Source organism: Oncorhynchus mykiss, chromosome 8 (assembly GCF_057628025.1).
Source record: "Oncorhynchus mykiss isolate SJ-2025 chromosome 8, ASM5762802v1, whole genome shotgun sequence".
NCBI classification, from domain to species: Eukaryota; Metazoa; Chordata; class Actinopteri; order Salmoniformes; family Salmonidae; genus Oncorhynchus; species Oncorhynchus mykiss.
Genome location: NC_143029.1, coordinates 12789154 through 12816521, shown reverse-complemented (window position 1 = coordinate 12816521; position 27368 = coordinate 12789154). Strand labels below are relative to the sequence as shown.

At 43.3% G+C, this 27368-nt stretch overlaps 1 protein-coding gene, 1 long non-coding RNA gene and 1 pseudogene across 2 annotated transcripts; 2 read left to right on the top strand and 1 right to left on the bottom strand.

Moving 5' to 3' along the window:
• Nucleotides 1-8071: 8071 nt before the first annotated feature.
• On the bottom strand, nucleotides 8072-14551 carry LOC110529393 (delayed-rectifier potassium channel regulatory subunit KCNS3). Its single transcript, XM_021611549.3, has 2 exons — nucleotides 14330-14551; nucleotides 8072-10370 (listed from the first exon to the last, which is right to left on the bottom strand). Exon 2 carries the CDS (start codon nucleotides 10250-10252, stop codon nucleotides 8735-8737), a length of 1518 nt encoding a protein of 505 aa, XP_021467224.3. The 5' UTR covers nucleotides 10253-10370; nucleotides 14330-14551; the 3' UTR covers nucleotides 8072-8734.
• Nucleotides 14552-14874: 323 nt separating this feature from the next.
• LOC149981394 (uncharacterized) lies at nucleotides 14875-15809 on the top strand. The gene is made up of 3 exons (XR_016497596.1): nucleotides 14875-15061; nucleotides 15157-15313; nucleotides 15435-15809. It is a non-coding gene; the product is annotated as an uncharacterized LOC149981394 (long non-coding RNA).
• Nucleotides 15810-19048: 3239 nt separating this feature from the next.
• On the top strand, nucleotides 19049-23635 carry LOC149981393 (uncharacterized; annotated as a pseudogene).
• Nucleotides 23636-27368: the final 3733 nt, after the last annotated feature.

Below are 27368 nucleotides of genomic sequence, written 5' to 3'. Positions count from 1 at the left end.
TTTGGAATGAAATGTTTGAGTAGGTGTCCACATACTTTTGGTCATGTAGTGTATGTTGTATGTCTGACCGTATTGACTGTCAATAGCTAGATGGGATCTGATGATTGGACTTATCCCCCCTCCAATCCTTATAACCCTTCTCTTTATTAAAGAGCTACAGATGAGAATGTATAGGCTCTGTTTGAAACGCCACCCTAATCCCTCTTTAGTGCACACTACTTAGGGTGCAAAGGCATAATATACTATCTTTCTATGTGAGTTGTGACCCCCACTTCTCTCTGCCACCCGCCCACCTTCCTCCCTTCCTCTCTCACCCCCTCCCTCCCTCCCAATCATTAGCAAGGCTCAGAGAGTTCTCCTTCCCTCTTTTTAGTACCTCCATAAAAGCCTTGATCTCTCCACCTCAGACCACCGTGGAGAGAGAGAGAGAGAGACAAAGTGTGTGTGTGTGTGTGTATATGTGTGAGACAGAGAGAGAGTGTCACTATCATCTGAACTCATGGCAGCCTGGCCACTCTCTCATACACATTTTTCAACCTATTCATTTTAACCCAGCACGTCTTGGCTCGGCTCAGCTCGTTCAGATTGGTTCATCAGGATTGTTGGGGCCAGATTAATGAGGTGTACATTTATACCGCGTCTGGGCTGCTGATGCATGCCGTGTAAAGGGTATGACCCAATCTGTCCCTGACTGACATCTGATGATGTATAGTGTAGGTAAAGTGGAGATAAATGTGATGTGGATCAGTGAAATATCTCCCGAATTTCCCCTTCAAAAGTTGCTTTAAACTTTGACTGTTGCATTTATAATTGATTTCAAACCTCTTCATATTCAATATATGCCATTTAGCAGACGATTTTATCCGAAGCGACTTACAGTAATGCGTGCATACATTTTAAGTATGTGTAGTCCCGGGAATCGAGCCCACTATCCTGGCATTGCAAGATCCATGCTCTACCAACTAAGCTACAGAGGACCACTCTTCAGTTTCACTCTTCTTATTTGACTTAGAAAATAAATAATTACATAACAACCTCTGCTGCAACCTCACACAACCTTTACTTATCTGCCAGTACAGTTGAATCAGCAGGCGGTAAGTACCAAAAGCCCCAAGAGATGGGGGGGTGTGTAACTGTAGCGGGGCATGTGGACTCCCCCATGGGAGTGTATAGTAGGGCCCACCTGGGACAAGGCATTCTCCCTCTAATCCCCAGCCTCTTAATTGGTGAGGCTTCCTGGACACGCCTCTGATTGGAGGACAATAGAAATGCCTGTGTACAAAATGGCACCCTTTTCCCTGTATACAGTAGTACACTACTTTTGACCAGAGCCATATGGACCCTGTTCAAAAGTAGTGCACTAAACAGGGTATAGGGTTTCATTTGAGATGTACCCATGGTCAAAGAGGTTAATTGAAAAGGCATTACTTGTTTTCTTGTCTGTGATGAAGTGAAATGAGATAAGTCACACTCACAGTTCAAGGAGACGAGGTAAGGAGAAGGTCTAAAAGGACTCGAGGGGGGACCTGAAGTTCAGTTAAAATATTAAGCTAATGCTTTTGGGATATAAACATCAAGGAATACTTCTGTATGAAGGGAAAATGTAGTTTATGGTGTTGCACCAACAACAACCGCAGCACAAGCTGTGGTCAATGCAGTAAATAATGATTAAGTGGCACAATAAAAAATGTTTCCAAACGCAGTGTGACAAAATGGAGCTGGGAGCTTTCCATCTGCACTGAGAAAGTAGAACTGAGAAAGGGCAAGACAAAAACAATGTAAACAGTTTATTTCTTGCAACACAAGCCTATAGCTAACAGACAACCATCAGTAATAGCCTTTGATGTTGGACTGAATACAAAGTACACCGATCAATATTCTGTTTATTAGGCTGGAGTCCAGAAATGTAATAATCAAAACCTTACAAAGAGTCATCGGACCAAATCGGAAAATGAATGCACAAATCAAACAGCTTCCTGGCACCAAACCTTGTTGTTTTCTTTCCTCTTAACCCCCAAAAGGAAAAGTAGTACTGTATTTTCTTCCCGCTACTCCAGACCTGGGTTCAAGTACTATTTGATATCTTTCAAATACTTCTAGCGTTTGCTTTAGTTCGAGTCAGCCCGAAGTGCCAGATGGGTGGGGATTGCACTTTTGTGACTAATCTATTAGTTCCATTGTGCTGGGCAAGCTCAATCAAGCCCAGATAGTCTTTGAAATGATATCAAATAGTATATGAACCCAGGTCTGCTCTACATCTGAGTTCAGCCAAGCACCACCGAACACTTTCCAGCTCATTACGACTTCAAAAAGACATAAACATATGAGGTTGGCTGAGTGCTTTTTCTCGGCTATAGGGCCATTATCTCGCTGTGGGCTAATACTGTATGCTGCTGAACTACAGGCAGTGTGTTCTTGGAAACGCATTTTATATATACCATGATATAATACATTAATGTTTATATATCCATCTGGGTCATTGTGTGCTCAAGTGAAGTGAAATCCAATGTTTTTTATGGAGATGATTGGCACAGGTCTGTTTGAGTTACCTCAGGGGTTGTGCCACCTCTATCCATTACATCTGACGGTTAACTGGTCCTGCTAGCTCTGAGGAATGTGGCCTGGTATTTCTGGTATATTCTGTGGGTGAAATACAAACCCACAAACAGTAGACACATAACATAAGGACAAACATGTACATTCCCCTCTGCTCAGGGGTCAGTGACCTTTTCCCAGTCCAATCTTGGAGAGCTAAAAAGGTAACAATAGTTTTTGCAAACCCCGGGGCACTTTTTGTACATTACATTACTGTATGAATTCTGGTTCTTACCGCCCTGAAAGGAAATAGCTCTTTAGGAAATGGAGAATAGATTTTTCTGATATACAGCTGCACTCATCGATATAACTTCCATTGAAACTGAGCCATATACTGAAATATTAATATTCTTGATGGATGACATGAACTCCCATTTTCTTACTCTGTAAATCAACTAGTAAACAAGACAGTGGTTGAAATAAATGTAATTCATGTCATTCCTGCTTTATGATATTGTCACTGTGAAAGGACAGTGTTTTATCCTTCTTCGTAACTATGTCTGAGAAACCAGATTGATAAAAACTCTTACCCATGCACTGTATCCAAGCATATAAAGGAAGGGAACTGAATGGTTATTTGCCACTATAGTGTATGCATTTGGGGGGCCGCCATCACAGATTCGATGGGTTTGCAATGTTCACATTCATCAATATAAAATAGCCCCATGTGTCAGAAGGTTTCCCCGGTCTCCCATGTACTTCATTCTCCCGTTCATCAACAATACCAACAGAGGCCAACTTTCTGTTTAACATGTCGAGCCATAAAGCCAATATAGCTCCACGGCCTTTATAAAACAAGGCCGACTACCCTGAAACACACTGACATCTGAGAAACAACAACCATCTTTCTGTTAAATCCACTAGGACCACTTGGTTAGAAATTGAAGAGTCGCACTGTTGGGCATTGATTAGAAATAAAAATCATAATGGAAATAGCTGCCACAAATTCCTCCTCCTTCCCTGAAGAACCTTTGGTTTTAATGGCCATCTTGACCACAGTGTCTTTGACTGAACTTTTTCTAATTTTAATGACACTACATACACTATTAATTGAATGCCATTAAACCACTACCACATCCAAACAGTAATGGCTGTAAAAATCCGATTTCCTGTGAAAGAGAACTGCGTATGAACGGTAAAAACAAAAACCCAGACTCTCTATATATAAATATAAGAGAGAGAGAGAGAGAGATGACTCTGCATAAACCCATGTACTGAAGATTTACCTGAAACCGAGAAAACACACAACCACCACACAACATTGTCTCAAAGTTAGGGTTGCAAAATTCCAGGAATCTTCAATAAATTACCTGGTTAGAGGAAATAAATTACCTGGTTAGAGGAAATAAATTACCTGGTTAGAAATCGCAGTTAGAGGATTCCCAGAAGTAATAAGCAGGAAATCCAGAATCCTTCAACCAGGATTTCTGAGGAAAAAAAAGTGAATTTATTGAAAGTTCCCTGAATTTTGCAACCCTACTCAAAGTTGACTTAAAGTTATTGACCTCAACGTGAAGGTGCATAAAATCATTTAAAGATCCTTCCAGTCTATGGCTACTAGCTGTGGGTCGTGTTCATTAGGGTGTGCAATGGAAAACGCATTGAATTGACTATGTTGCAGTGGTTTGGATTCATTGCCATCTGAAACTCCAGGGATGGTTTCTATCAGAACCAGACTGATCTCACTGTCAACTAAAACACAGAATCAAGGACAGTTTCCTTGATAACGCGCTGTGATTAAAAACTAATTGAAACCGAAGGTTGTACTATGAATGGTTGTACTAACTGTTAAGTCATATGTTGGTAGTTTGGCATTTGACATCAGCAGAAAATAAGTAGATTAAGTGATTAAGCAATTAATATAGCTTAAAAGGGATGATTTGCCCAAATTACATATTGGTTATCCTGTTAGCAGTCCTTGGACAAGGAGAGACAGCAATCAATGCTTTGGTTTGGTTTGCCTGGCTGCTGTCACCAAAAGATTGCTAACTTTAGCATTTTTTTGTCCAAAAACCAATGCAAGTCAATATCCCAAAAGTTAGCATAGACTATTTATACAAAATTATGTTGACACCCCTTAAAATTAATGCATTCAGCTATTTCAGCCACACCCGTTGCTGACAGGTATATAAAATCGAGCACACAGCCATGCAATCTCCATAGACAAGCATTAGCAGTAGAATGGCCTTACTGAAGAGCTCAGTGACTTTCAACATGGCACTGTCATAGGATGCCACCTTTCCAACAAGTCAGTTAGTCAAACCTCTGCCCTGCTACAGCTGCCCTGGTCAACTGTAAGTGCTGTTATTGAAGTGGAAACATATATGAGCAACAACGGCTCAGCCGCGACGTGGTAGGACACACAAGCTCACAGAACAGGACCGTCGAGTGCTGAAGCGCGTAGCACGTAAAAATCATCTGTCCTCGGTTGCAACACTCACTACCAAGTTCCAAACTGCCTCTGGTAGCAACGTCAGCACAAGAACAGTTCGTCGGGAGCTTCATGAAATGGGTTTCCATGGCAGAGCAGCCACACACAAGCCTAAGATCACCATACGCAAAGCCAAGCGTCGGCTGGAGTGGTGTAAAGCTCGCTGCCATTGGACTCTGGAGCAGTGGAAACGCATTCTGATGAATCACGCTTCACTAACTGGCAGTCCGACGGACACATCTGGGTTTGGCGGATGCCAGGAGAATGATACCTGCACGAATGCATAGTGCCAACTGTAAAGTTTGGTGGAGGAGAAATAATGATCTGGCGCTGTTTTTCATTGTTCGGGCTAGGCCCCTCTATCGCTTCAACATACAATGACATTCTAGACGATTCTGTGCTTCCAACTTTGTGGCAACAGTTTGTGGAAGGCCCTTTCCTGTTTCAGCATGACAATGCCCCCGTGCACAAAGCGAGGTCCATACAGAAATGGTTTATCGAGATTGGCATGGAAGAACTTGACTGGCTTGGACAGAGCACTGGCCTCAACCCCATCGAACCCGACCCCCCACAGCAACTGGCCCAAGCCCCCCCCCCCCTTCACCCAAATCCAGACAGCTGATGTTCTGTAAGAGCTGCAAAATCTGGATCCCTACAAATCAGCTGGGCTAGACAATGTGGACCCTCTCTTCCTAAAATTATCCGCCGCCATTGTTGCAACCCCTATCACTAGTCTGTTCAACCTCTCTTTCGTATCGTCTGAGTTTCCTAAAGATTGGAAAGCGGACACGGTCATCCCCCTCATCAAAGGGGGAGACACTCTAGACCCAAACTGTTACAGACCTATATGCATCCTGCCTTTCTAAAGTCTTCAAAAGCCAAGCGAACAAACAGATCACCAACCTTTTTGAATCCCACTGTACCTTCCCTGCTATGCAATCTGGTTTCCGAGCTGGTCACGGGTGCACCTCAGCCACGCTCAAGGTCCTAAACGATATCATAACCGCCATCGATAAAAGACAGTACTGTGCAGCAGTCTTCATCGACCTGGACAAGGCCTTCAACTCTGTCAATCACTGTATTCTTATCGTCAGACTCAACATCTTTGGTTTCTCTAATGACTGCCTCGCCTGGTTCACACACTACTTCTCAGATAGAGTTCAGTGTGTCAAATTGGAGGGCCTGTTGTCCAGACCTCTGTCAGTCTCTATGGGGTGCCACAGGGCTCAATTATTGGGCCGACTCTTTTCTCTGTATATACCAATGATGTCGCTCTTGCTGCGGGTGACTCTATGATCCACCTCTATGCAGACGACACCATTCTGTATACATCTGGCCCTTCTTTGGACACAGTGTTAACAAACCTCCAAACGGGCTTCAACGCCATACAACACTCCTTCCGTGGCCTCCAACTGCTCTTAAATGCTAGTAAAACAAAATGCATGCTCTTCAACCGATCGCTGCCCGCACCCGACGGCCCGACTAGCATCACTACTCTGGACGGTTCTGGACGGCTTCTAACACTCTACTCAGAAAATTAGATGCAGTCTGTCACAGTGCCATCCGTTTTGTGACCTGTATGCTCTCGTTGGCTGGTCCTCGCTACATATTCGTTGCCAAACCCACTGGCTCCAGGTCATCTATAGCACTCGATCCACGCGCTCTATATTTCACATTCCCAAAGCCAACACCTGCTTTGGCCGCCTTTCCTTCCAGTTCCCTGCTGCCAATGACTTGAACGAATTGCAAAAAATAACTGAAGTTGGAGACTCTCCCTCACTAACTTTAAGCGTAAGCTGCCAGAGCAACTTACCGATCGCTGCAGCTGTACACAGCCCACCTGTAAATAGTCCATCCAACCAACTACCTACCTCATCCCCATATTTGTTTGTTTTTCTGCTCACCAGTATTTCTACTTGCACATCCTCATCTGCACATATATCACTCCAGTGTAAATTGCTAAATTGTAATTACTTCGCCACTATTGGCCTATTTATTGCCTTACCTCCTTACTTCATTTGCACACACTATATACAGATTGTTCTATTGTGTTATTGACTGTATGTTTGTTTATCCCATGTGTAACTCTGTGTCGTAGTTTTTGTCGCACTGCTTTGCTTTATCTTGGCCAGGTCGCAGTTGTAAATGAGAACATTTTCTCAACTGGCCTACCTGGTTAAATAAAAAAATTATAATAACAATCAAACACCTTTGGGATGAATTGGAACACCGACTGCGAGCCAGGCCTAATCGCCCAACATCAGTACCCGACCTCACTAATGCTCTTGTGGCTAAATGGAGGCAAGTCCCCGCAGCAATGTTCCAAACATCTAGTGGAAAGCCTTCCTAGAAGAGTGAAGGCTGTTATAGCAGCAAAGTGGGGACCAACTCCATATTACTGCCCATGATTTTGGAATGAGATGTTTGACAAGCATGTGTCCACATACTTTAAAAAGTCTGAAATTGACTTTAGCTAAAACATGCTAATTACATAAATACATGTAGCCTAATTATTATTTTCAGCAAAGCTATGTCTACTGAGGGAGAGGAGCTTCTTAACATCTTGACAGAAGCCTTTGTTTCTGGAATCCAGTTATCTTGCTCATTGCACCATATCATTGTTCTTATGGCCGGGAGAACACCACAATGGTTACTACGTAAATGTGCCAAAACCTACAGTGGTTTGGGCTCATTTCCCACATTTCTGTTCTACTGGGACAGCAGCTCATCCTTCCAGAGAAGATGACACATGACAGGAAATCAGTGAGAAGAAGCCAGAGAAACGTATAAGGAGTCAAGAACACTGCCTAGGAGTTGAACGGGTATTGTTTTTTTTTTTACAGGATTTTACGACCCGTGTTATGACTTTTATTCTGATGTAATCCCAAAGTTGATTTGTTCGAAATGGTTTGATTTACTGTACCGCTAAGTGTAACCACTAATGTAAAGGGAATACGCAACTAATTTGTGTACATTCCTAGTCCATCAATGACTTAAAACGCATGAAGCAAAGGCTCCGATCGATGTCAAAATAAAGAGACATAATTCAGCTTTCGCAGGTCTGATTTTATTTGATTATGACGTCCATACGGCCTAACCCAGGGAGTTAGCATGCCATCATACATCTCTAAGACAATGTCTCAATTACTTTCTAATCAAATGACCTGTACATCAGTGCTTATAGCATGGGAGGTTTTGGAGAGAGGTCATTTATTTCTCTTTATCTACAGTAACTGTGGTCTCAAAGTAATGATCCACTACCCATGATTGATGACTTGTCTTATGTGTTTTTATTCATGCAGAGATTGAAACATCAATCGAACCCGGAATCTGATGTCACTCTTTTCTTTTTTTCTCAAATCAATTTAGTTTTTCATTGCATATGCAAACCTTTACTGAACTTTTGAGCGGAGAAATCTGTACGATATAGTGCAAATTCCTTAACATACGCATGCAACGTTGCAATATCTGGCCTAATAGATGAATTACATTCAAACCTTTATAAGGGGGATCCAAGTCAGTCATCTGTGCCCTCTCAGTTCAGGGATATATTTATCAGAATAGAAAAAATCCCATGGCCACAGTGTTGTGAAAGTCTAGAGTCAGTCATGAAAGGAAGACATATTAAGAGTTAACGATGGAGAGCTTGACCCTGAGAACCATAAAGGGCTCCTTTGAGGTGTATTGAGCTTTCTAAAGCCTCAAGCTTCATTTCGCTGCCCCATTGTCCAGAGTGTCTGTGTCACACACCTCCTCTATGTCCTGTAGGCTGGAGGCGTCCGTATCATCCCCACCGCTACTCTCACTGTTCTTGAAGGCGAGGCCGCCCATGAAGGGGTACACGCCCAGACTCTGGGCGTAGAGGTCTCTGATGTTATGGTAAGGGAGCTCCAGGTCGTGTCTCTCGGACGCCTTTTGACTCAGACACAGGCCCTCCTCAATGGCTTTGTTCCTCTGGTAGTACTTGGAGAACTTGTTAAAGATTATGGTGATAGGCAAGGCAACCACCAGCAAGCCGCAGAGGATGCACAGGGTGGCCACTAGCTTCCCCAGCAACGTAACCGGGCAGGTGTCACCATAGCCCACGGTGGTCATGGTGATGGTGGCCCACCACCAGCCCATGGGTATGGTGCCCAGCTCTGTGTCCTCCTCCTCTTTCTCTGCCGAGTAGATGAGCACGGAGAAGATGGAGATGCCCACAGATAAGAAGAGGAGCAGCAGGCCCACCTCGTGGTAGCTATGGCGGACAGTAGCGCCAAGCGCACGCAGACCCACCGAATGGCGGGCCAATTTTAGGATCCTGAAGACGCGCATCAGCCGGAGGACCTGCACCACCTTGCCCACGTTCTCCAGGTTCTCGTTCTCCTCGCTGTTCTCATCATCCACCGTCTCAAAGGCCAGCGTGATGTAGAAGGGCAGGATGGAGGCCACGTCGATGATGTTCAGGGTGTTGCTGAGGAACTTCCTTGGGGAGGGGGCTACGATCAATCGGATGATGAACTCGGCCGAGAAGCAGACGATGCAGACCACCTCCAGGATGGCCAGTACGGGGTCCTCGATGTGTCTCTCGTTCTCGTCCAAGATCTGAAACTCGGGCATGCTATGGACGCACATGGCCACGATGGAGGTGAGCACAACGCTCAGCGAGGCCACAGCGATGATCTTGGATGAGAGCGAATGACCGGGGTCCTCTAGCCTAATCCACACGTAGCTCCGCACCTCGGCGCACCACGCCCCCTTGAACTTCTCCAGGTCCTTGTCCATGGCTGAGAGCTCTTCGAAGGACGAGTCCAAGCTGGGCGGCTGCACCTCGTCACTTTGGACGTCCCAGTCGCGGTCCTCAATGTACTCCTTGCGCTCCTGGAACCAGTTGCTGCAGCAATCCCCTAAGTGGAGCTCCTGGATGCCCCAGTACTCAATCTCCTGGCTGAAGGAGAAGACGCATACCTCCTCCATGATGTGGATGCGGCCTGTGCGGTAGAAGTTGATCACGCTGATGAAGATGTGGGGATTGCGGTCAAAGTAGTACTCGCGCTCGGTGGCACTGTAGTCGTCGCATAGCTCCAGGATGGCGTCCTCACTCCGGCAGTGCAGCAGGCGGCCCAGGCGTGTGTGGGGGAAGCGGAGCAGCGTCTCCTCTGCCACTTCGTGCCGGACACCTCCCACGTTGAGGTATACCTGGTCTTCCTCATTTCCGCATCGGTGGAGGACTTGCCCATATCCCATGTTGGTGATGATGAGCCATAGGCCACATGGGCAAGGAGGGGGAAGTGCTGGTGGGAAATGTAGTTTGGGATGATCAGCCTCCGGTGGCTGGCGGTGAGGTTAAGGTTCAAGGGTCCATCTATGAGGAGGAGAAACATTCCAATTATCAATAGTCATTCGACCACCCATTTTAAGTTTAAGGAATAGGGTTGTTCCATGTGATATCAATGACTTTCTGACTGCACCCCTTTTGATTTGAACAAAACCTTCCATACATGCTTTCCCATGGTAGAAGTGGTCAGAAAGTGACTTTTAGGGCCTGAATGCCATAACCTTTAGGAGATAACGGTGCTCATATTTCACACATTTTTCACACTGCACCCTACCATTAGACATCCATGTCTGAAATATCACTGAAAATGTCACTGAAAATGATAAACGGATGAGTTTGACATCATTTGAAAGCCTACAAACATGGTTGTCAAACACTTAGATAATTTCTTGAAAAAAAAAAAAAACATTTTTATAATAATGTCTTTAACCTTTAACATCAATTATCAAAAAGCTTCATCAGAGGTGTTTGTACCCACCATCAGTTGAGACACAGCGTGTTCTTGAATGGGTGTCATGTTTTGGCTGATAAATGTACTACAGTGTCAATAAAATGTAAATTTCTACTTTAAAATGCTACCACAAAGATGGTTATAGGTCCACACATCAGATTATGTTGACTTGAGAGGGAATATCCATGGTCTTCAATGAAACTGTCCATTTTGAAACATTTCCATTCAAGTGGATATCTTTCTGGTAGTAATTGGAAGTTCAAATTTAAATTAAATTTCAATGGTGTACCATCTAAATGGCATTGGTCTGAAGGGATAACTCCATTCTATGAATTCTGTTTCTCTGATTGAAATGACACCCACCGTGTATTCAAGAATATGCTGTCTCAGCCATGAAATGTACAACACAAACACCTCAGATGATGTACAATAGGGTCTAAGATACACGACATGACCAAAAGTATGTTGACACCTGCTCGTCGAACATCTCGCTCTAAAATCATGGGCATTAATATGGAGTTGGTTCCCCCTTTGCTGCTATAAAAGCCTCCACTATTCTGGGAAGGCTTTCCACTAGATGTTGGAACATTGCTGTGGGGACTTGCTTCCATTCAGCCACAGGAGCATTAGTGAGATTGGGCACTGATCTTGGGCGATTAGGCCTGGTTCGGAGTCGACGTTCAAATTAATCCCAAAGGTGTTCCATGGAGTTGAGGTCTGGGCTTTGTGTAGGCCAGTCAAGATCTTCCACAACGATCTCGACAAACCATTTATGTGTGGACCTTGCTTTCTGCACGGGGGCATTATCATGCTGAAACAGGAAAGGGCCTTCCCCAAACTGTTGCCACAAAGTTGAAAGCACAGAATCGTCTAGAATGACATTGTATGCTGAAGCGATAGGAAGGGGCATGGCCCGAACAATGAAAAACAGCCCCATACCATTATTCCTCCCCCACCAAACGTTACAGTTGGCACTAGAGGGTCTCAGAGGGTTGAGGGGAAGCTCTCGGGAACTGTTGGGGGATCTTGGATGATTGGTGGCCTAGCTGTTGGGAGCTTGGGCCGGTGGCCAATAGGTTACTGGTCTGGCTCCCCGATTTGACTTGGTGGGATATCTGTTTGATGTGCCCCTGGGTGGGGCACTTGACCCTGGTTGCTCCTGTGGGTTGCTCTGGATGGGAGTGTCTGCTAGATGACTGAATGTAATGTAAATGTTGAGCAGTTTCACAGCAGGTAGATTGAATATTAAAACATACAATCAAATCAAATAAAAATTAAATATTTCCGTTCACTGGCCTAGCCCCAGACCATTATTCCTCCTCCACCAAACTTTACAGTTGTCAATATGCATTGGGGCAGGTAGCATTCTCCTGACATCTGCCAAAACCCAGATTTGTCCGTTGGACTGCCAGATGGGGAAGCGTGATTCATAGAAGGGGTTTCCACTGCTCCAGTGTCCAATGGAGGTGAGCTTTACACCATTCCAGCCGACGCTTGGCATTGTGAATGGTGATCTTAGGCTTGTGTGTGGCTGCCCGGCCATGGAAACCAGTTTCATTAAGCTCCAGACGAGTTGTTCTTGTGTTGACGTTGCCTCCAGAGGCAGTTTAGAACTCGGTAGTGAGTGTTGCAACCAAGACTATTTTTACGCGCTACGTGCTTCAGCACTTGGCGGTCCCGTTCTGTGAGCTTGTGTGGCCTACCACTTCGCGGCTGAACCGTTGTTGCTCCTAGACGTTTCCACTTCACAATAACAGCACTTACAGTTGACCGTGGCAGCTCTAGCAGGGCAGAATTCTGATGAACTGATTTGTTGGACAGGTGGCATCCTATGACAGTGCCACTTGGAAAGTCACTGAGCTCTTCAGTAAGGCCATTCTACCGCTAATGTTTGCAAATGAAGATTACATGGCTGTGTGCTCAATTTTATACACCTGTCAGCAACGGGTGTGACTGAAATAGCCAAATACACTATTTTGAAGGGGTGTCCAAATGCTTTTGTATATATAGCGTATTTTTGCATAATTGTTTATTACAAAACATTCAGTAAATTATAAAATAGTTTGATAACCCCATTGGTAAGCTTTCAAATGATATCAAACTAAACCGTTTCAGTAATGAAAACGTGGATGTCTCATGGTAGTGTGGACTATGTTAGAACTCCGAGCACCTCATCTTGTTTTGGTGTTCAAGTCCAAAAAGTTAATTTATGACCACTTCTCCCATGGGCAAACATGTTTGGAAGGATTTGTTCAAATCAAAAAGGGTACAGTCAGAAAGTGACTGAATTCATATAGAATGAGTCAATTGCTGTATAAACTTATCTGTCCTCTTGAATCAGCCTGGTGTCATAGACTAGACATAGTAAATGTAAATCCAGGACACTGAAATAGTATGATATGTTATGTTTGGTATGGTTAGACGTAGACGTATAACAGGAACATCTAGTAACCCAAAGGTTGCAAGTTTGAATCTCATCACGGACAACTTTAGCTGCTAATTAGGTCATTAGAAACTTATAAACTACTTACTACATTTTAACTACTTAACATGTTAGCTAACCCCTTTCCCTAACCCTAACCTTAACTATTTTAGCTAACCCATCCCCTAACCTTAATCCCTTTAACCTAACTCCTAAACTTAACCCGTACCCCTGCCTAGCTAAACGTTAGCCACCAAAGCTAGAATTCGTAACATATTATACGTTTTTGAAAATGGGTAACCTATTGTACGTTTTGCTAATTCATAACATATAATATGAATTGTAATTTTAAACATATACGAAATGAGTGATGGACAGCCACAAATGAATACATACCATACGTGACGTAACATATCATACTAAATGGTGTATTTCGGATCGAAGTACTGAATAATACGAAATGCTCTGAGACCAGGTTGCTTGATTAGCATTCCTAGGACACATTTGACTGCTTTTAAAACCAATAATATATTACACCATGAAAAGTTTCTGCCCTGAGCCCACCAATGTTTATATCAACATGCAATGGCTTGCATCAATGGGAAGAATATAAGAATAGAGTGCGTGTGTGGTGTGTTGATAGTACTGAATCACCGTTCGATGCCTATCACTTCCTCAAGCAGGCTAAAGTACTAGATTATCACCAAGGGAATCGAATTACAGGCCCTCAGCACCAGAGAAATAGGACTTGACAACAGGATGAAATGGGACTTAACATCGAGCAATTATTTGAAAAATATATCTTGTTTTTTTGCGGACAACAAACTATTTCGACAAGTGTTATCCGACACGGGGCAGATAAAGGACTATTTTGGTTAGTCTTGAATGGCGACTGTAACTTTTATGTCAAATTAAACCTGATAGGCTACAATTGTTTTATTTAGGATATACTTGTTTTTCTCTTACATTTGCCTATATACAGTCTCAAATACCAATTAGACACAACAATGTAGGCAATCAATTATATTATATTCTATATTAGGCAAGCATGTTCAAACAAATCGACATGGGCTCCCCGATAAGTTCAACATGATAATAATACATAAAGCATACCTGTTCCTGTGCCCTTTCTTTCCATTAAAATAACTTTCCGAGTACTGATTATCCGATTATTCTCATCTCCAAATAAATAGTAGTCCCATGCTTCAGAAGGAATTATCCCTAAACCGAAACGTTGTTGGTGCTCGGAGCGCGCCCGCAATAATGATCGGACGGGGAGTGTAGCAGGCTGAATCACGCAGTCCGCTACTCCGACAAGAACTCACCAATAAAAACGGCGCGAGGATTTTGTGGTCCAAAGCCAAGCAATGGTTTCCTTCAATCTCCGAGAGGGGAGGTGCATCGGATTTGGTGGAGATTTTAGCCTTATGATTAAGTGTGGCAAATGTATTTTTAATGCCTCGTTTTTTATTTCAGTAAAACAAATCGGTAAATATTTGACCTGCATCGTTGAATTTTCCGTTTTCACCTTTAAATCCGCATAGTGATTGTCTGGCCCACCATTGATGGGCAGATAATCAATTATGAGTGTCACCTGTTGTGCTGCTATATAAGTAAGTATAAGGTACAGGAACTGTAGGATATACCTTTGGTCAAATATAGGTCACAGCTATAGCATGGTTCAGACACCTTCTACAAGTAAGATTACCGTATATTCAGGCACTAAATGTTTGAAAACATTTCGACTCCCATTTCCAGATGACCTCAACCCTGAATGCCTGGGGAACATTATTTGTTTGATTGTGTATCCCCTTTACAGGAGGTTTGAAGTTGACGTTATTGTCGGTCAGTTTGACTCTTTGAATCTCTTTCATAATTCATGCATTGTAATTGTACATGTATTTGAAATCTTATGCTTACACCCTCGCCAACCCTTCCAGATGACCTGAAAGTCATAAACCTGATGCCCAGCCTGGCTACTCTGTGTGGAATGAGCGTGAAAATGGACCCGATGGGCAATGTCATGTTTGCTTCTGTTCTCCTCTGAGCGAGTACTCTGTCAGTGTTGCCAACTTAGCGACTTTGTTGCTATATTTAGTGAGTATTCAGACCCCTCTAGCGACATATTTTCAAAAAAAATAGACTAGTGACAAATCTAGCAGTGTTATTGGAGACTGACGTGAAAGCACTTAAGGTTCTTACTCTTCTCAACGAGCAGCGGGTGCTGCCGTGGGCCCCACCCCCGTCCCAAAGCACTCACAGGTGGCCCAGTCCTCACGCAGCAGTCCCTCCCAGCTGCAGTCAGAGCAGGAGATGTTCACCCCTCCGTGTCCAGACTGCAAATGAATCGTGCATGCGGGAAGCCGCCGCTGGCTGATCTCGCCCTGGCTTACATTCAAGGCAGGATGTAAAATGTTCTTTGTCTAAAATAAATCGCTGCACAAAAATAAATCACTGCATTTGACTCACACAGCCTCAGTCACTTACTCACCTTGTCCACTGTGTGCCTCTCTGTGACATAAGCTAAACATCTAGCTGGCTAGCTCATGTCTCAGTCTAAACTGTACGCTCAAAAATACAGAAAGTAGTGAGAATCAAACCCTGAATTCAAAGGCTGGTTGAAGCTGTTTATTGAAGATGATACACGGGCATACTGCCTGTATTGTAAGGCTGATTTCTACACTTAACTTAGTGATGCAAAAAAAACACATGACACCTCAAACATACTCAAAAGGCAAAGCCTTAAAATGGTTCCAGACAAAACAAGCTGCCATTTATGGTTAAAAAAAATGGACTGCAAAAAAAGGCTGAGGCCACATGGCATTTAGCTATCACTGAACACTGTCCCATGCTGGCATGTGATCACATTGGACAAGCATATAGAGCTGCTTTCTCAGACTCCACTGCTGCTACCCACTTCAAAATGCACAGGACAAAGTGCACCAACATGATTAATGGTGTTCTAGCACCATACTTTCTGAAAAAGTTGGACGCAGATGTGGGTGACCAGCGTTTCAGCCTCGATGAGTCCACGAATGTAAGTGTTTTCTAAGTACCTGGGGGTTGTGATAAGGTACTTTAGTGACACCAAGCAGACAATTGTATCAACATTTCTGGGGCTTGTTGAGTTGGAAGGAAGAGATGCCAAATCCATAGCCCATGCTGTTGTGGCTTTTCTCGAAGTGATGTCTTAAAGAGAAACTCTTGGGGATAGGGACTGGCAATGCCTCTTATGACAGGGATTAACAATTGGGTCCATAAAGTGCTGAAGGATGAGTATGGCCTCATATCTGATTCTTATTCGCTGTGTGTGCCACTCTGCAGCTTGCTGTAAGTCATGCTTCCAATGACACCATCCTCTGTAGTGTGGAGTACTTGGTTCGAGAGACTTAACTGGTTTTCAGTGTCTCCAAAGCGCAGGGAGACCTACAAGGCCATATATGAAACCAACTGTGGGGAGAAACCTGTACAGATAACCAAGGTGTGTGCCACACATTGGCTCTCCATTGAACCCGTGGTTTCACGCATTTTGGACCAGTGGGAGGAGCTTAGGCTGCATTTCACAGTCACCAAGTCCAGTGAACACTGCTACATGGCTGAGGGTTTATACTCCACGTACAGTGATCCTCAAAACATATTGTATCTGACTCTTTTGAAGATAGTGCTAGGTGAGGTACAGTTGGCCATCAAGGCTTTTGAGGGAGAGCAAGTAGATCCTCTTAAGCTACTTGACAGCTTGGTTAGCCTGATCCAGTCTGTGAGCAGCAGGGTGCTGAATCCACTGGCAAATGTTGATGTACTCAAAGGGCCAAAAGATGGATACATCAGTCCCAAACCGTACCTTGGTTACCTTTTTGAGTCAAAGGCAGCTGAGCTCCACCTTGCGCCTGAGGATGAAAACAATGTCCGAAAGCGTTGTGTAGCCTTCACCATCTCCCTCACTAATGAGTTGAGGGTGAGACCTCCAGACAACATCGAAGCATTGCAGTACATGTCAGTTTTCAATGTGGAGGAAACTCTAAAGCACAATAAGAGCCCTGGAGAAATAGAAGAAATAGCCAAGCTCCTTGGCTACTCCCCTGCAGAGATAGACAAGATTGTCCAGCAATGGTGTGCCATCCATCTTAGTAAATGGAATGAGACAAAAAACACAATTCACCTGAATTAGGGCCAGACTAGTTACCATAATCTTTTCACATTGCCATTGACAGTTTTTTCTATGGTCTCTTTTTGGTCTTTTTTTTTAGATTGTATACAAAATTTGTAAAAAATGTTATGGTTAAAAATGATCATGTTTTAGTGTGACTTGTTGTAGGCTCCTAAGTGGACCATAAGGTTTAAAACCAAACCAAATTAAGAAAACAAAAACATTTAATGAAAAACTAAGTAACTCCACCAGAGTGTCTCTTTTGGGTCACTTTTCCCGGTCCCAAGCCCAGATAAAGGAGGAGGGTTAGAATTGTGACAAAAAAACCCACAAATCGACAGAAGAAAGTTCTTTGTAGTTCTAAACATATTTAGGGTGTTTTTTACTCACTTTTTTTTTTGTCTCTCCTACGACGTTATCCCTCTCTCCTACAGCGTCCATCACAATTACATGCACAATTATGCAAATTAGGTGATGGCGTCATTTAGAGACTTCTAGCGACTTTTAGGACAGCCAATAGCTACTTTCCTTACTAAGGAGTTGGCAACACTGCTCCGTGTACAGAGTAAGCAAAACCTGTAGCTACACCTTATGGTCCTCCCGAGAGATTCTGTGTGACCGTACCTACATGGAGGTAAGTGAGCAGAGCATGCCCCAATGGACTACTGGGGGCCAATGTTACGCCAAAGGCCTTACATGTTCTGTTTTAAAGGCAAATATGCGCTGGAAGCCAAATACTCCATCTACATGTGACTCGGTTATTATTGCAGTATGGTTCTAAAGACATACATCCCACTACTTTCATATCGCATCAATAATTTCCCTTGCAAATTACACACTTGCTGTACACTTAACAGTTGCAGCGGACAGTATTTTTCAGTAACATGTTTGTGGCGTCAATGTTGTGTACATAGATGTTAGGAGACGCAGATGACTAATTAGCACAGATGACTGTCTTGTCTGTTTTCTGTAACAAGGCGGTGTGTGAGCTTTAACCCTACAATAGTATGTAGTAATCAAACCATGTTTTTTGATATGAGATATTCCTTATGTTTCTGAAACCGTACTGCAGCGACTAGAGTTAAACTTTTTTAGAGCAATGTTAACACTAGTCGCTAAACAACTCACCTGGCTACAAGATGTTATCGTCAATAGGCGCTTAAGGTGGTTGACGGCTGACTGGGCTAGCCCCTATGGAGAACTGTCGCGCTTGTCCTAAATGCCTGTAGGAATGATCTGTCTAGCTCTACAATTCTCCACTTTAGTTTATTCTGCAACAAAGCAGATGTCTTGTCTTTTTCTCAACTGTTCTTGATTTCACTCACCACCTCAAATTGCTTACAGAATATAGTCAGAGGAACATTGGCTCTTCATTGCGTTTTTTTAAAAATTGACAAGACTATTAAGAAATTAGTTTCCTATTTCCTATTGTATGGGAGGGAGAATATATTGCCATATACTCTATGGGGAGTAATGGCCTTTCTCCCCTAGGTGTAGGTCAGGAGTATTCCAGTATTCCAAACCGTCCTTGAGCTTGAGGCAAGGAGCGGCAACCTCAGAGGTGCTGAGGTAGCCACGTTTCTTTAATTCCACTGCAAAAAGTTGGCACCGAACAGTTTGCCTTTAGTAAGAACTTGGTTAATTCATGTTTCCATTTCCTAAAACAGGATCTTGCTTCAGGATGCATGACAGCAGTGGTCTTCAGTCCTAGCAAGAAGGTAATGAAGGTGGGTGAGCTCCAAAGAAAGGGCTATGCAATAGGCAACACTCCCACACAGCTAGTGTTGAGGAGCCCTGATAATGCAGAGGAGACGTATCTACAGGATGTAAGCAGACTTTCTCCACCTCCTCCATGAGCTAACTGTTTATCCCCCTATGTTTTCTATGACTGGGTTGTGTTCAGTAGAGCAAACGTTTGGAAACCAAGTGGCCCTACCTGAACTTGTCAAAGTTTTTCGCTCTGTGCAACATTTTACTACACAGTGCCCTACTGAGCACAGCCCTGGTGTAGTTGCCCCCTGAACAGGTTGCTGGGGTTCCGATGAGGCTGATCTCAACCTTTGAGCAGAAGTGGCTGGTGACTCGAATAGATGCCACTGCTGATTGTACAACACCAGGTTGAGTGAACTAATGCCACGACATTCATTTGTTGCTTGGTCTACCTAGGTAGTGTTCAGTTGGGAGTTTTGAAACAAAGAACTACCTGAATTTGTGAAAGGGCACATTTTTAATTTGCTACAAGGTTCCCTGGTCAACTGAAGATGTGCTTGGCATCTTGTTTCAATGCAGGGGCAGTGGCCTTCACCCCAGAAATGATCACCTGGTACATGCCCAGGCACTTAGACCCACTGATCTCCTCTGATGCCTTCACCATGTTGGACGTATACATGGGGATTGATGCCAAGAGACTGGACGCTGAGGAAATGGCTGCCAGAAAATACTACTTTTCAGTCAGTGACGCACTTGTCAGTGCTTTGCAGTAACACTTCTCCCTTTGCCTTCTTTCAGGGGAAAACTCTTAAACCTGTCTTGTGTAAAATATATCTTATCAAGCAATATTACTAAATGATCACTTGACTATCTAACCGAGCCATATTCAGGATGACCACTACTTCGTCACTTACACCATTGAGTCCATGCTTGAGTTGCTGTGGATTGAGGAGGATGCAAACAAGGACAACAGATACAAAGTCCTCCTCCCTATCACCACACCTCTGGCCAGGCCTCCACAAGTTCGCAACTGAGTAAGGTTTAGTTACAAGGTGCTGTTGGGATGCTGGGTCCTGTTCATTAGGCACTAAAAGGTAGACAATGTACTGAAACATGGTGGGATTGTCCCCAAAATGCAGGTTTCTGCTAAGCATTTTAAATGATTTATTTTGTGCCAATGAACAGACACGCCCTTGGACGCTGAGCAGCCAGTGTTTGTGTTTGAGTTGGGGACTTTCAACATTGATGTGGAGCTGCTGAATGTCACCTTTCCCACCGGCATGCTAACTGTTGCAGAGTGCAATACCAGAGGCTTTAATGTTCAGGAGCACAGATCCCTGGACAACACCTTGAAGACCTTCACAATGGAAGTTCCCTTTTCTGACCCAGTGGTCTTTAAGGAGGTACTTTTCGCTCTCTAAACACAAAGCCGCATTGCCTAATAGGTATGGGTCAACAAATTGAGCGACTGTCATGCCGTCTTCACATGCAAATGGTGCTTGATTTTAAGATGTGTAGTAGTTGAGGAATGTGGCAACATTACTTTTTAGAAAGATTATAACTCGTATTCTTATTCCTCAATGTACTTGACATTATCCCTTGATGTTGAATAGTTACAACGCTATCAGTTGACCAATGCTTTTAATTTACAGTTGAAGTCGGAAGTTTACATACACCTTAGCCAAATACATTTAAACTCAGTTTTTCCACAATTCCTGACTTTTAATCCCAGTAAAAATTCGGTTAGGATCACCACGTTATTTTAAGAATGTGAAATGTCAGAATAATAGTAGAGTGATTTATTTCAGCTTTTATTTCTTTCATCACATTCCCAGTGGGTCAGAAGTTTACATACAGTCAATTATTATTTGGTAGCATTGCCTTCAAATTGTTTAACCTGGGTCAAATGTTTCATGTAGCCTTCCACAACCTTTCCACAATAAGTTGGGTGAATTTTGGCCAGTTCCTCCTGACAGAGTTGGTGTAACTGAGTCAGGTTTGAAGGCCTCCTTGCTCGCACACACTTTTTCAGTTCTGCCCATAAATGTTCTTTAGGATTGAGGTCAGGGCTTTGTGATGGCCACTCCAATACCTTGACTTTGTTGTCCTTAATCCATTTTGCCACAACTTTGGAAGTATGCTTGGGGTCATTGTCCATTTGGAAGATCCATTTGCGACCAAGCTTTAACTGATGTCTTGAGATGTTGTTTCAATATATCGACAATTTTCTTTCTTCACGATGTCATCTATTTTGTGAAGTGCACCAGTCCCTCTTCCACTCCCGTGCTACGTGATGATTGGGATGGTGTTTTTCAGCTTGCAAACATCCCCCTTTTTCCTCCAAACATAACGATGGTCATTATGGCCAAACAGTTCTATTTTTGTTTTATCAGACCAGAGGACATTTCTCCAAAAAGTACCATCTTTGTCCCCATGTGCAGTTGCAGTCTAGCTTTTTTTATGGTGTTTTTGGAGCAGTGGCTTCTTCTGTGCTGAGTGGCCTTTCAGGTTATGTTGATATAGGACTTGTTTTACTGTGGATATAGATACTTTTGTACCTGTTTCCTCCAGCATCTTCATAAGGTCCCTTTGCTGCTGTTCTGAGATTGATTTGCACTTTTTGCACCAAAGTACGTTCATCTCTAGGAGATGTCATCCTGAGCAGTATGACAGCTTAGTGGTCCCATGGTGTTTATATTTGCGTACTATTGTTTGTACAGATGAACGTGGTAGCTTCAGTCGTTTGGAAATTGCTCCCAAGGATGAACCAGACTTGCAGAGGTCAACCATTTTTTTTCTGAGGTCTTGGCTGATATCTTTTGCTTTTTTTCCCATGATGTCAAGCAAAGAGGCACTGAGTTTGAAGGTAGGCCTTGAAATACATCCACAGGTACACCTCCAATAGGCTAATTGACATTTAAGTCAATCAGAAACTTCTAAAGCCATAACATGATTTTCTGGAATTTTCCAAGCTGTTTAAAGGCACTTAACTTAGTGTAAACTTCTGATGCAGTGAATATCTGTCTGTAAACATTTGTTGGAAAAATTACTTGTGTCATGCACAAAGTGGATGTCATAACCGACTTGCCAAAACTATAGTTTGTTAAGAAATGTGTGCAGGGGTTGAACAAGGAGTCACTTCCTTCACTCTTCAGCTGATCTACGGCCTGGTCGTCTTGCCGCAGTACGCCCCTTTCTCTCACCCTGCCGTTGTGTACGCTGTACCGCAGGACGTTGTGTACGCCGTACCGCAGGACGTTGTGTACGCCGTACCGCAGGACGTTGTGTACGCCGTACCGCAGGACCTTGTGTACGCCGTACCGCAGGACCTTGTGTACGCCGTACCGCAGGACCTTGTGTACGCCGTACCGCAGGACCTTGTGTACGCCGTACCGCAGGACTATGCACCACTTATATTGACTGTTGCCTTTTGTTAACAGTGATTGCCGTGAATGCCATATTTGACTTGAAACCATGTTTTCTTTTTTCCCCATGCAGTCTCTGCAAAAAGTGTTCAGCTGTGTATTTGGAACCTGTTCCCAACTTGCCAGGGTCGTGTTTATTAGGGCGCACTGTAGAAATCAATGTTTTATCATGGACAAGTTCAAGTAGTGCCTCCCTGTTTTTGTACTTTTAGTTCCACCATCAGTCACTGGAAAAAGTTATCCTGATCAGTTCACTTTGAACAATGGCAACCAGGAGCCCTTCGTGGTTGTGGTTGGCAAGCGGCTGCTGACCAAGGAGCTTGCTCAACAGTATTTAAGAGTGTGACTCAGACATTACTATCACAGTGCCCTTCTCTTCACCAAATACAGTGTTTGAGGTATGACGCGCTCCCTGAACACGTTAAGCTAAAATTCTAAATGAAATTGACTAATGAATGCTCTAACTGTTTCCCAGTCTGTTCACTCTTCATTTATCAGGAGCAGACTGGATGTGACTGAATCCCTACAACATTACCATCAAATACTTCACCCTGGCTTGCAGCTTCAAAACTCTAACTGGTTGGTTCTAAAACTAATACAGCAGAAAAATGGCCATGACATGACTACCAAACCTGGGTTCAGATATGAATTGTTTTCTTTAATCTGAGCCTAATTGTAGAGCCAGATGGGCATAGACTTTACTTCTGGACTGTTGCCCTGTGGGAGGCAAGCTCAAATGAAGCAAGTATTGGAGCATACCATTTGTTTGATACCTGATGACTACCTGTCCTTTGCCCCAGAGTGTTTCTCTAACAGGACGATGGCTGCACTGGAGGTGAAGGTGGAGTATGCTCCCAGTCTGAACCCTAGTCAGCTGAACCTGAGTGACCCTGCCTGTGGCCCCACCTACAGCGATGACCGCTTTGCCTACTTTCACTTCACTGTCAACTCGTGTGGCACCACCCGGAAGGTACAATAACCCTGAGGTGATGGGGACTTCCCTTCTACAGGCCCTAAAGTAAATGCTACTCTTTATAGTTCATCAACAATGTCACGCTGTATGAGAATGAAATCTCATTGCCAGACGAACTTGAGGGGAAGACTAACGCAGAAACTTAAGACTCAGAAGAATATCAGTCAGTGGTTACACAAATCATAACATTTATAATTAATATTTGTATGCTTTTATCACCAGTTGCTCAATAATCTAACCTCCATCTTCTGCCAGTCATAAGCTCTGGAATTACGGGTGCTGCAGTACCCCCACCCCAAACATCTTCCTGTGGCAATACTAGCAGTGTAGGCATGTTTCCCTTAACCTAATGAGGGATGGTAGAATACTTGACTGTCCTGCTGCTACGTGGTCAATGTCACCGCCACGCTTTCCTTCCTCACCAATGAGACTGGGAACGGTCAGTTTATATTCAGACTGAGACTCACTCATGGTAAGAGTGCACTAATTTCAATTTGACACCTGGCCTCTACATTCTAGTCAGTCCTGATCTGAGGATCGAATATTCCATCATTGGCATAAATTTAGTAGGTCTCCTTCACTGCATTTATAGTCTTGATAAAGTGCAGAAATGTAAGCCGTATGGTCAAGGCTTAATCTTGCCTTCTGATTGCCTGGGTGGAAATATTTCCAACCTGTAATGCTTCCACTTATCCAACCAGCTCCGATCTGCAGAGGAGTAGTTATGGAGGAGGTGGTTGGTGAATTCAGCAGAAGCCTCTTGTTGATGTAGCATTTGGTATAGATTGGTCATGTTTATTGGGGCACAACAGGATATGAAAATGAGCATTTCCCAGATAAGTGTTTTGGGTAGTGGGTTACTTTGGATTTAATGCTGACTTAGCGTTCCAACCCTGATGTTCACTTTTTTTTGAGTGCATTATTTCAATCTAAATGAACATGGTTGTATTCAGTAGATCTTTCTAATAAGTTATCAGAATATGTAGGTATGTTAACTCCTTGAACCTGCTTTGTAGTATATCCCCTCAGGTAGGGCCAGCCTTAACAGGCTATTTCTAAAGAATTCAGACCAAACCACCATAAGACCTCATACACAAGGTGGTTTTGGTTACAGCTTTTTTCATTTGTCTGCTTAACTTGGTTCCTGTCTCCACTGGCTGCTGTGAGAAACCTGGAGGCTCTGTACCGTGTGGTCTTCCACCCAGTGGTGGCTGACTCCAGGGTCCACTTCCCCTCTCACATCAAACGCTTTGAGGTCAAGATGTTCTCCTTCGCCAAGGATGTGAATTATCTTAGTGGCCAGATAAAGTTCACAAAATAGTTTCTGTTTAGGTACATTTTGTTTGAGTGGTAATCTTCCCTTTGTCTATTTGGTTCGTAGCTCTTTGTCCATTGTGTTGAGCTCATCTGTGACGTCAGTAGTCCCTCTGGCCTCTGTGGTGGACAGTGTGTGAACCAGGACAACAATGAGAAAGGTATGGAATGATTTTCAGACTCTGTCAAACACAACTGAACTAGCAGGTTTTTCTCTCAACAGGGCAAAGACCTCAAAGACATCTGAGGAGCATCCCATATGTTTAATCTGGACAGGTTCTTCATGTGTAAATGTCCTAATGTGAGGAAAGTTCAAATAAAGTGTTCTACATTATTTGGTTTGATTCACTTGCACCTCAATCTATCAATTGCTCTAATTTGGATTTTCATCAGGCATGGCAGTGTGAGTGGGTCAGAAACGGTAACTTAAAGATTAAGGTAGCTTTAATGCTCATCTGGTTATTTGCATTCAACACCAAGGCATATACTTTAGTCATCTGACATCCATAAATCAACCCCTTTTGTAATTCTGCAACACGGAACCAGTTTTAAGCTGCAAACCAATTTTCCATCTGAGGGGAAAGTAACTTTCAAATAAATATTTGGTATAAAAGCAGAACAGAATTCCAGTGTAGTAGGAAGAACTTAGTGTTCCAGCATGTTGTCCCCCCAAAGTGATGCCAGCAGGGTGGTGACGCTGAGCTCCAAGGCTGTGGATGGATGCGAGCCCTGACTACAGCGGTGATGGTCTTTCAATTTTGGAAGTGAACCGATTCCAATTTTTCTCTTCTGAGGCATGTAGAATTGGCATTTTGGTTTACTTCCTGAATGAACTTGACCTAATTCGACGGTCTGTGCATTGAGTTTAGGCTGTTAGTGCTGCAGAGTCCCAGGGTGAGACGGCGTGGAGTACTGGTATCTAGCCTGAGGCAGCATGTGATGAGTCGGGTCAGTCATTACACCAGTCAGTGCTGCAGCAAGACTGGACTCTGTTGGGATCCTCCCTGTGAGGTGTTCACAGTAAGGTTGATACTGCAGGATAAGGTGATCCTCAGTGCACATGCTGTGACACTATCCACTAACCGTGTTGCTTTTTCCCTCCCGACAGTTGTGCAAACTCCTGTTGAGTCTTTCAATGTGAATGCTACTCGTCTGGGTAGGACCTGAATGTAAACGAGTGGCTACTTTTCCCATTCCAGACGCACACACTACAGCTTATCACTAGTGTAACACATGATCAGTGTTCCTGGCAGATGCCCTCATCCCATGCTATTGTGCGTAAGACTAGTTCATCAACGACTCAGTTGGCCGTTGTGGGAGTGACTATAGGTGTGACCTTTATGTAAAGTGTTTCATTTAATATTTAATCACAACTGTGGCTCTGTGCTTGTGGGATTGTCCACAAGCACAGAGTTATATTGTAAAGTATAACTCTGCTTGTTACATACATATTGCAAAGTTATCCAAGTTATGTTGTAAAACATGTTTTTAAGTGTGGTTAGGTTAAATCATATGTTAAGAGTAGAAATGGGCAGTGTTTGACTTTGGCTGTGTTAACAGACTACCACAGGTTTACGGGGAAGGTGTGAGGTTGGTAGATTAAACCTATGCGCTGGTAGTTTCTGTTGGCTAATCCGAATACAAAGTTTGAAAGTCCACCAGACTACTCTTCATATCTGGGTGGAGTATCAACTGAATATTGATGAATATAAACTTCACTGATTGGTAGCTGTTCAATGGACAACTTTCCAAGTCAAATTTGCACTCAATACTGTATGGTCCTGCCTGACAAATGCACAATTACACTTTTTGTGACGGTTGTTTTCCTTTTGAGACTATTACAATAGAGTGTCATAAATGATGGATCATTAGCTTATACATTAACTTTCACATCTAGATGGTGGGTGTGGAGCCAGAGACAGCAAGGGTTCAAACTGTAGAACCCAGTTCCTATGCTACATTTTATCCCTGGGACCCTCAGGATGACAAATCAGAGCAAGGTTACTGAATGTAGGTACATTATTTACCTTAAGAGGTAAATGTATCGAACCAGTTGCCGTGATAAGTTTTTTTTATTGTTGTGCACTCTCAAACAATAGCATGGTCTTTTTTCACTGTAATATCTACTGTAAATTGGACAGTGCAGTTAGATTAACAAGAATTTAAGCTTTCTGCCCATATAAGATGTGTCTATGTCCTGGAAAGCTTGCTGTTACTTACAACTGTCATGCTAATCACATTAGTGCACATTAACTCAACCGACCTGATATAGGAACACCATCATGTAGAGGTTAAAGGACTTTGTATATTTAGCCCCTAGTCCTGCAATGAAGTCATTGCAGATTCTTTATAATTTGCCTAAAATTAAAAATGTTGTCATATCCAATATGGCTGCCATAACATTTAGAGGTTAAATCACCTGTAATTATGAATTATGTAACACTTATGCCTCAAACACCTGTCTGCTTTTACTGTAAGTAGTGTACTGTCTTAAGTGTTTCATAAGGGCTCTTGGTATATCAAGGGAGTGGCACTGCCATACCTGTTTGAATAGCTCAAGCAAACTAGTTTTTCAGTGTTTGT

Excerpts from the sequence above, each read along its gene's own strand:
- LOC110529393 (XM_021611549.3), bottom strand. The coding sequence starts at position 10,252 with ATGGGATATGGGCAAGTCCTCCACCGATGCGGAAATGAGGAAGACCAG.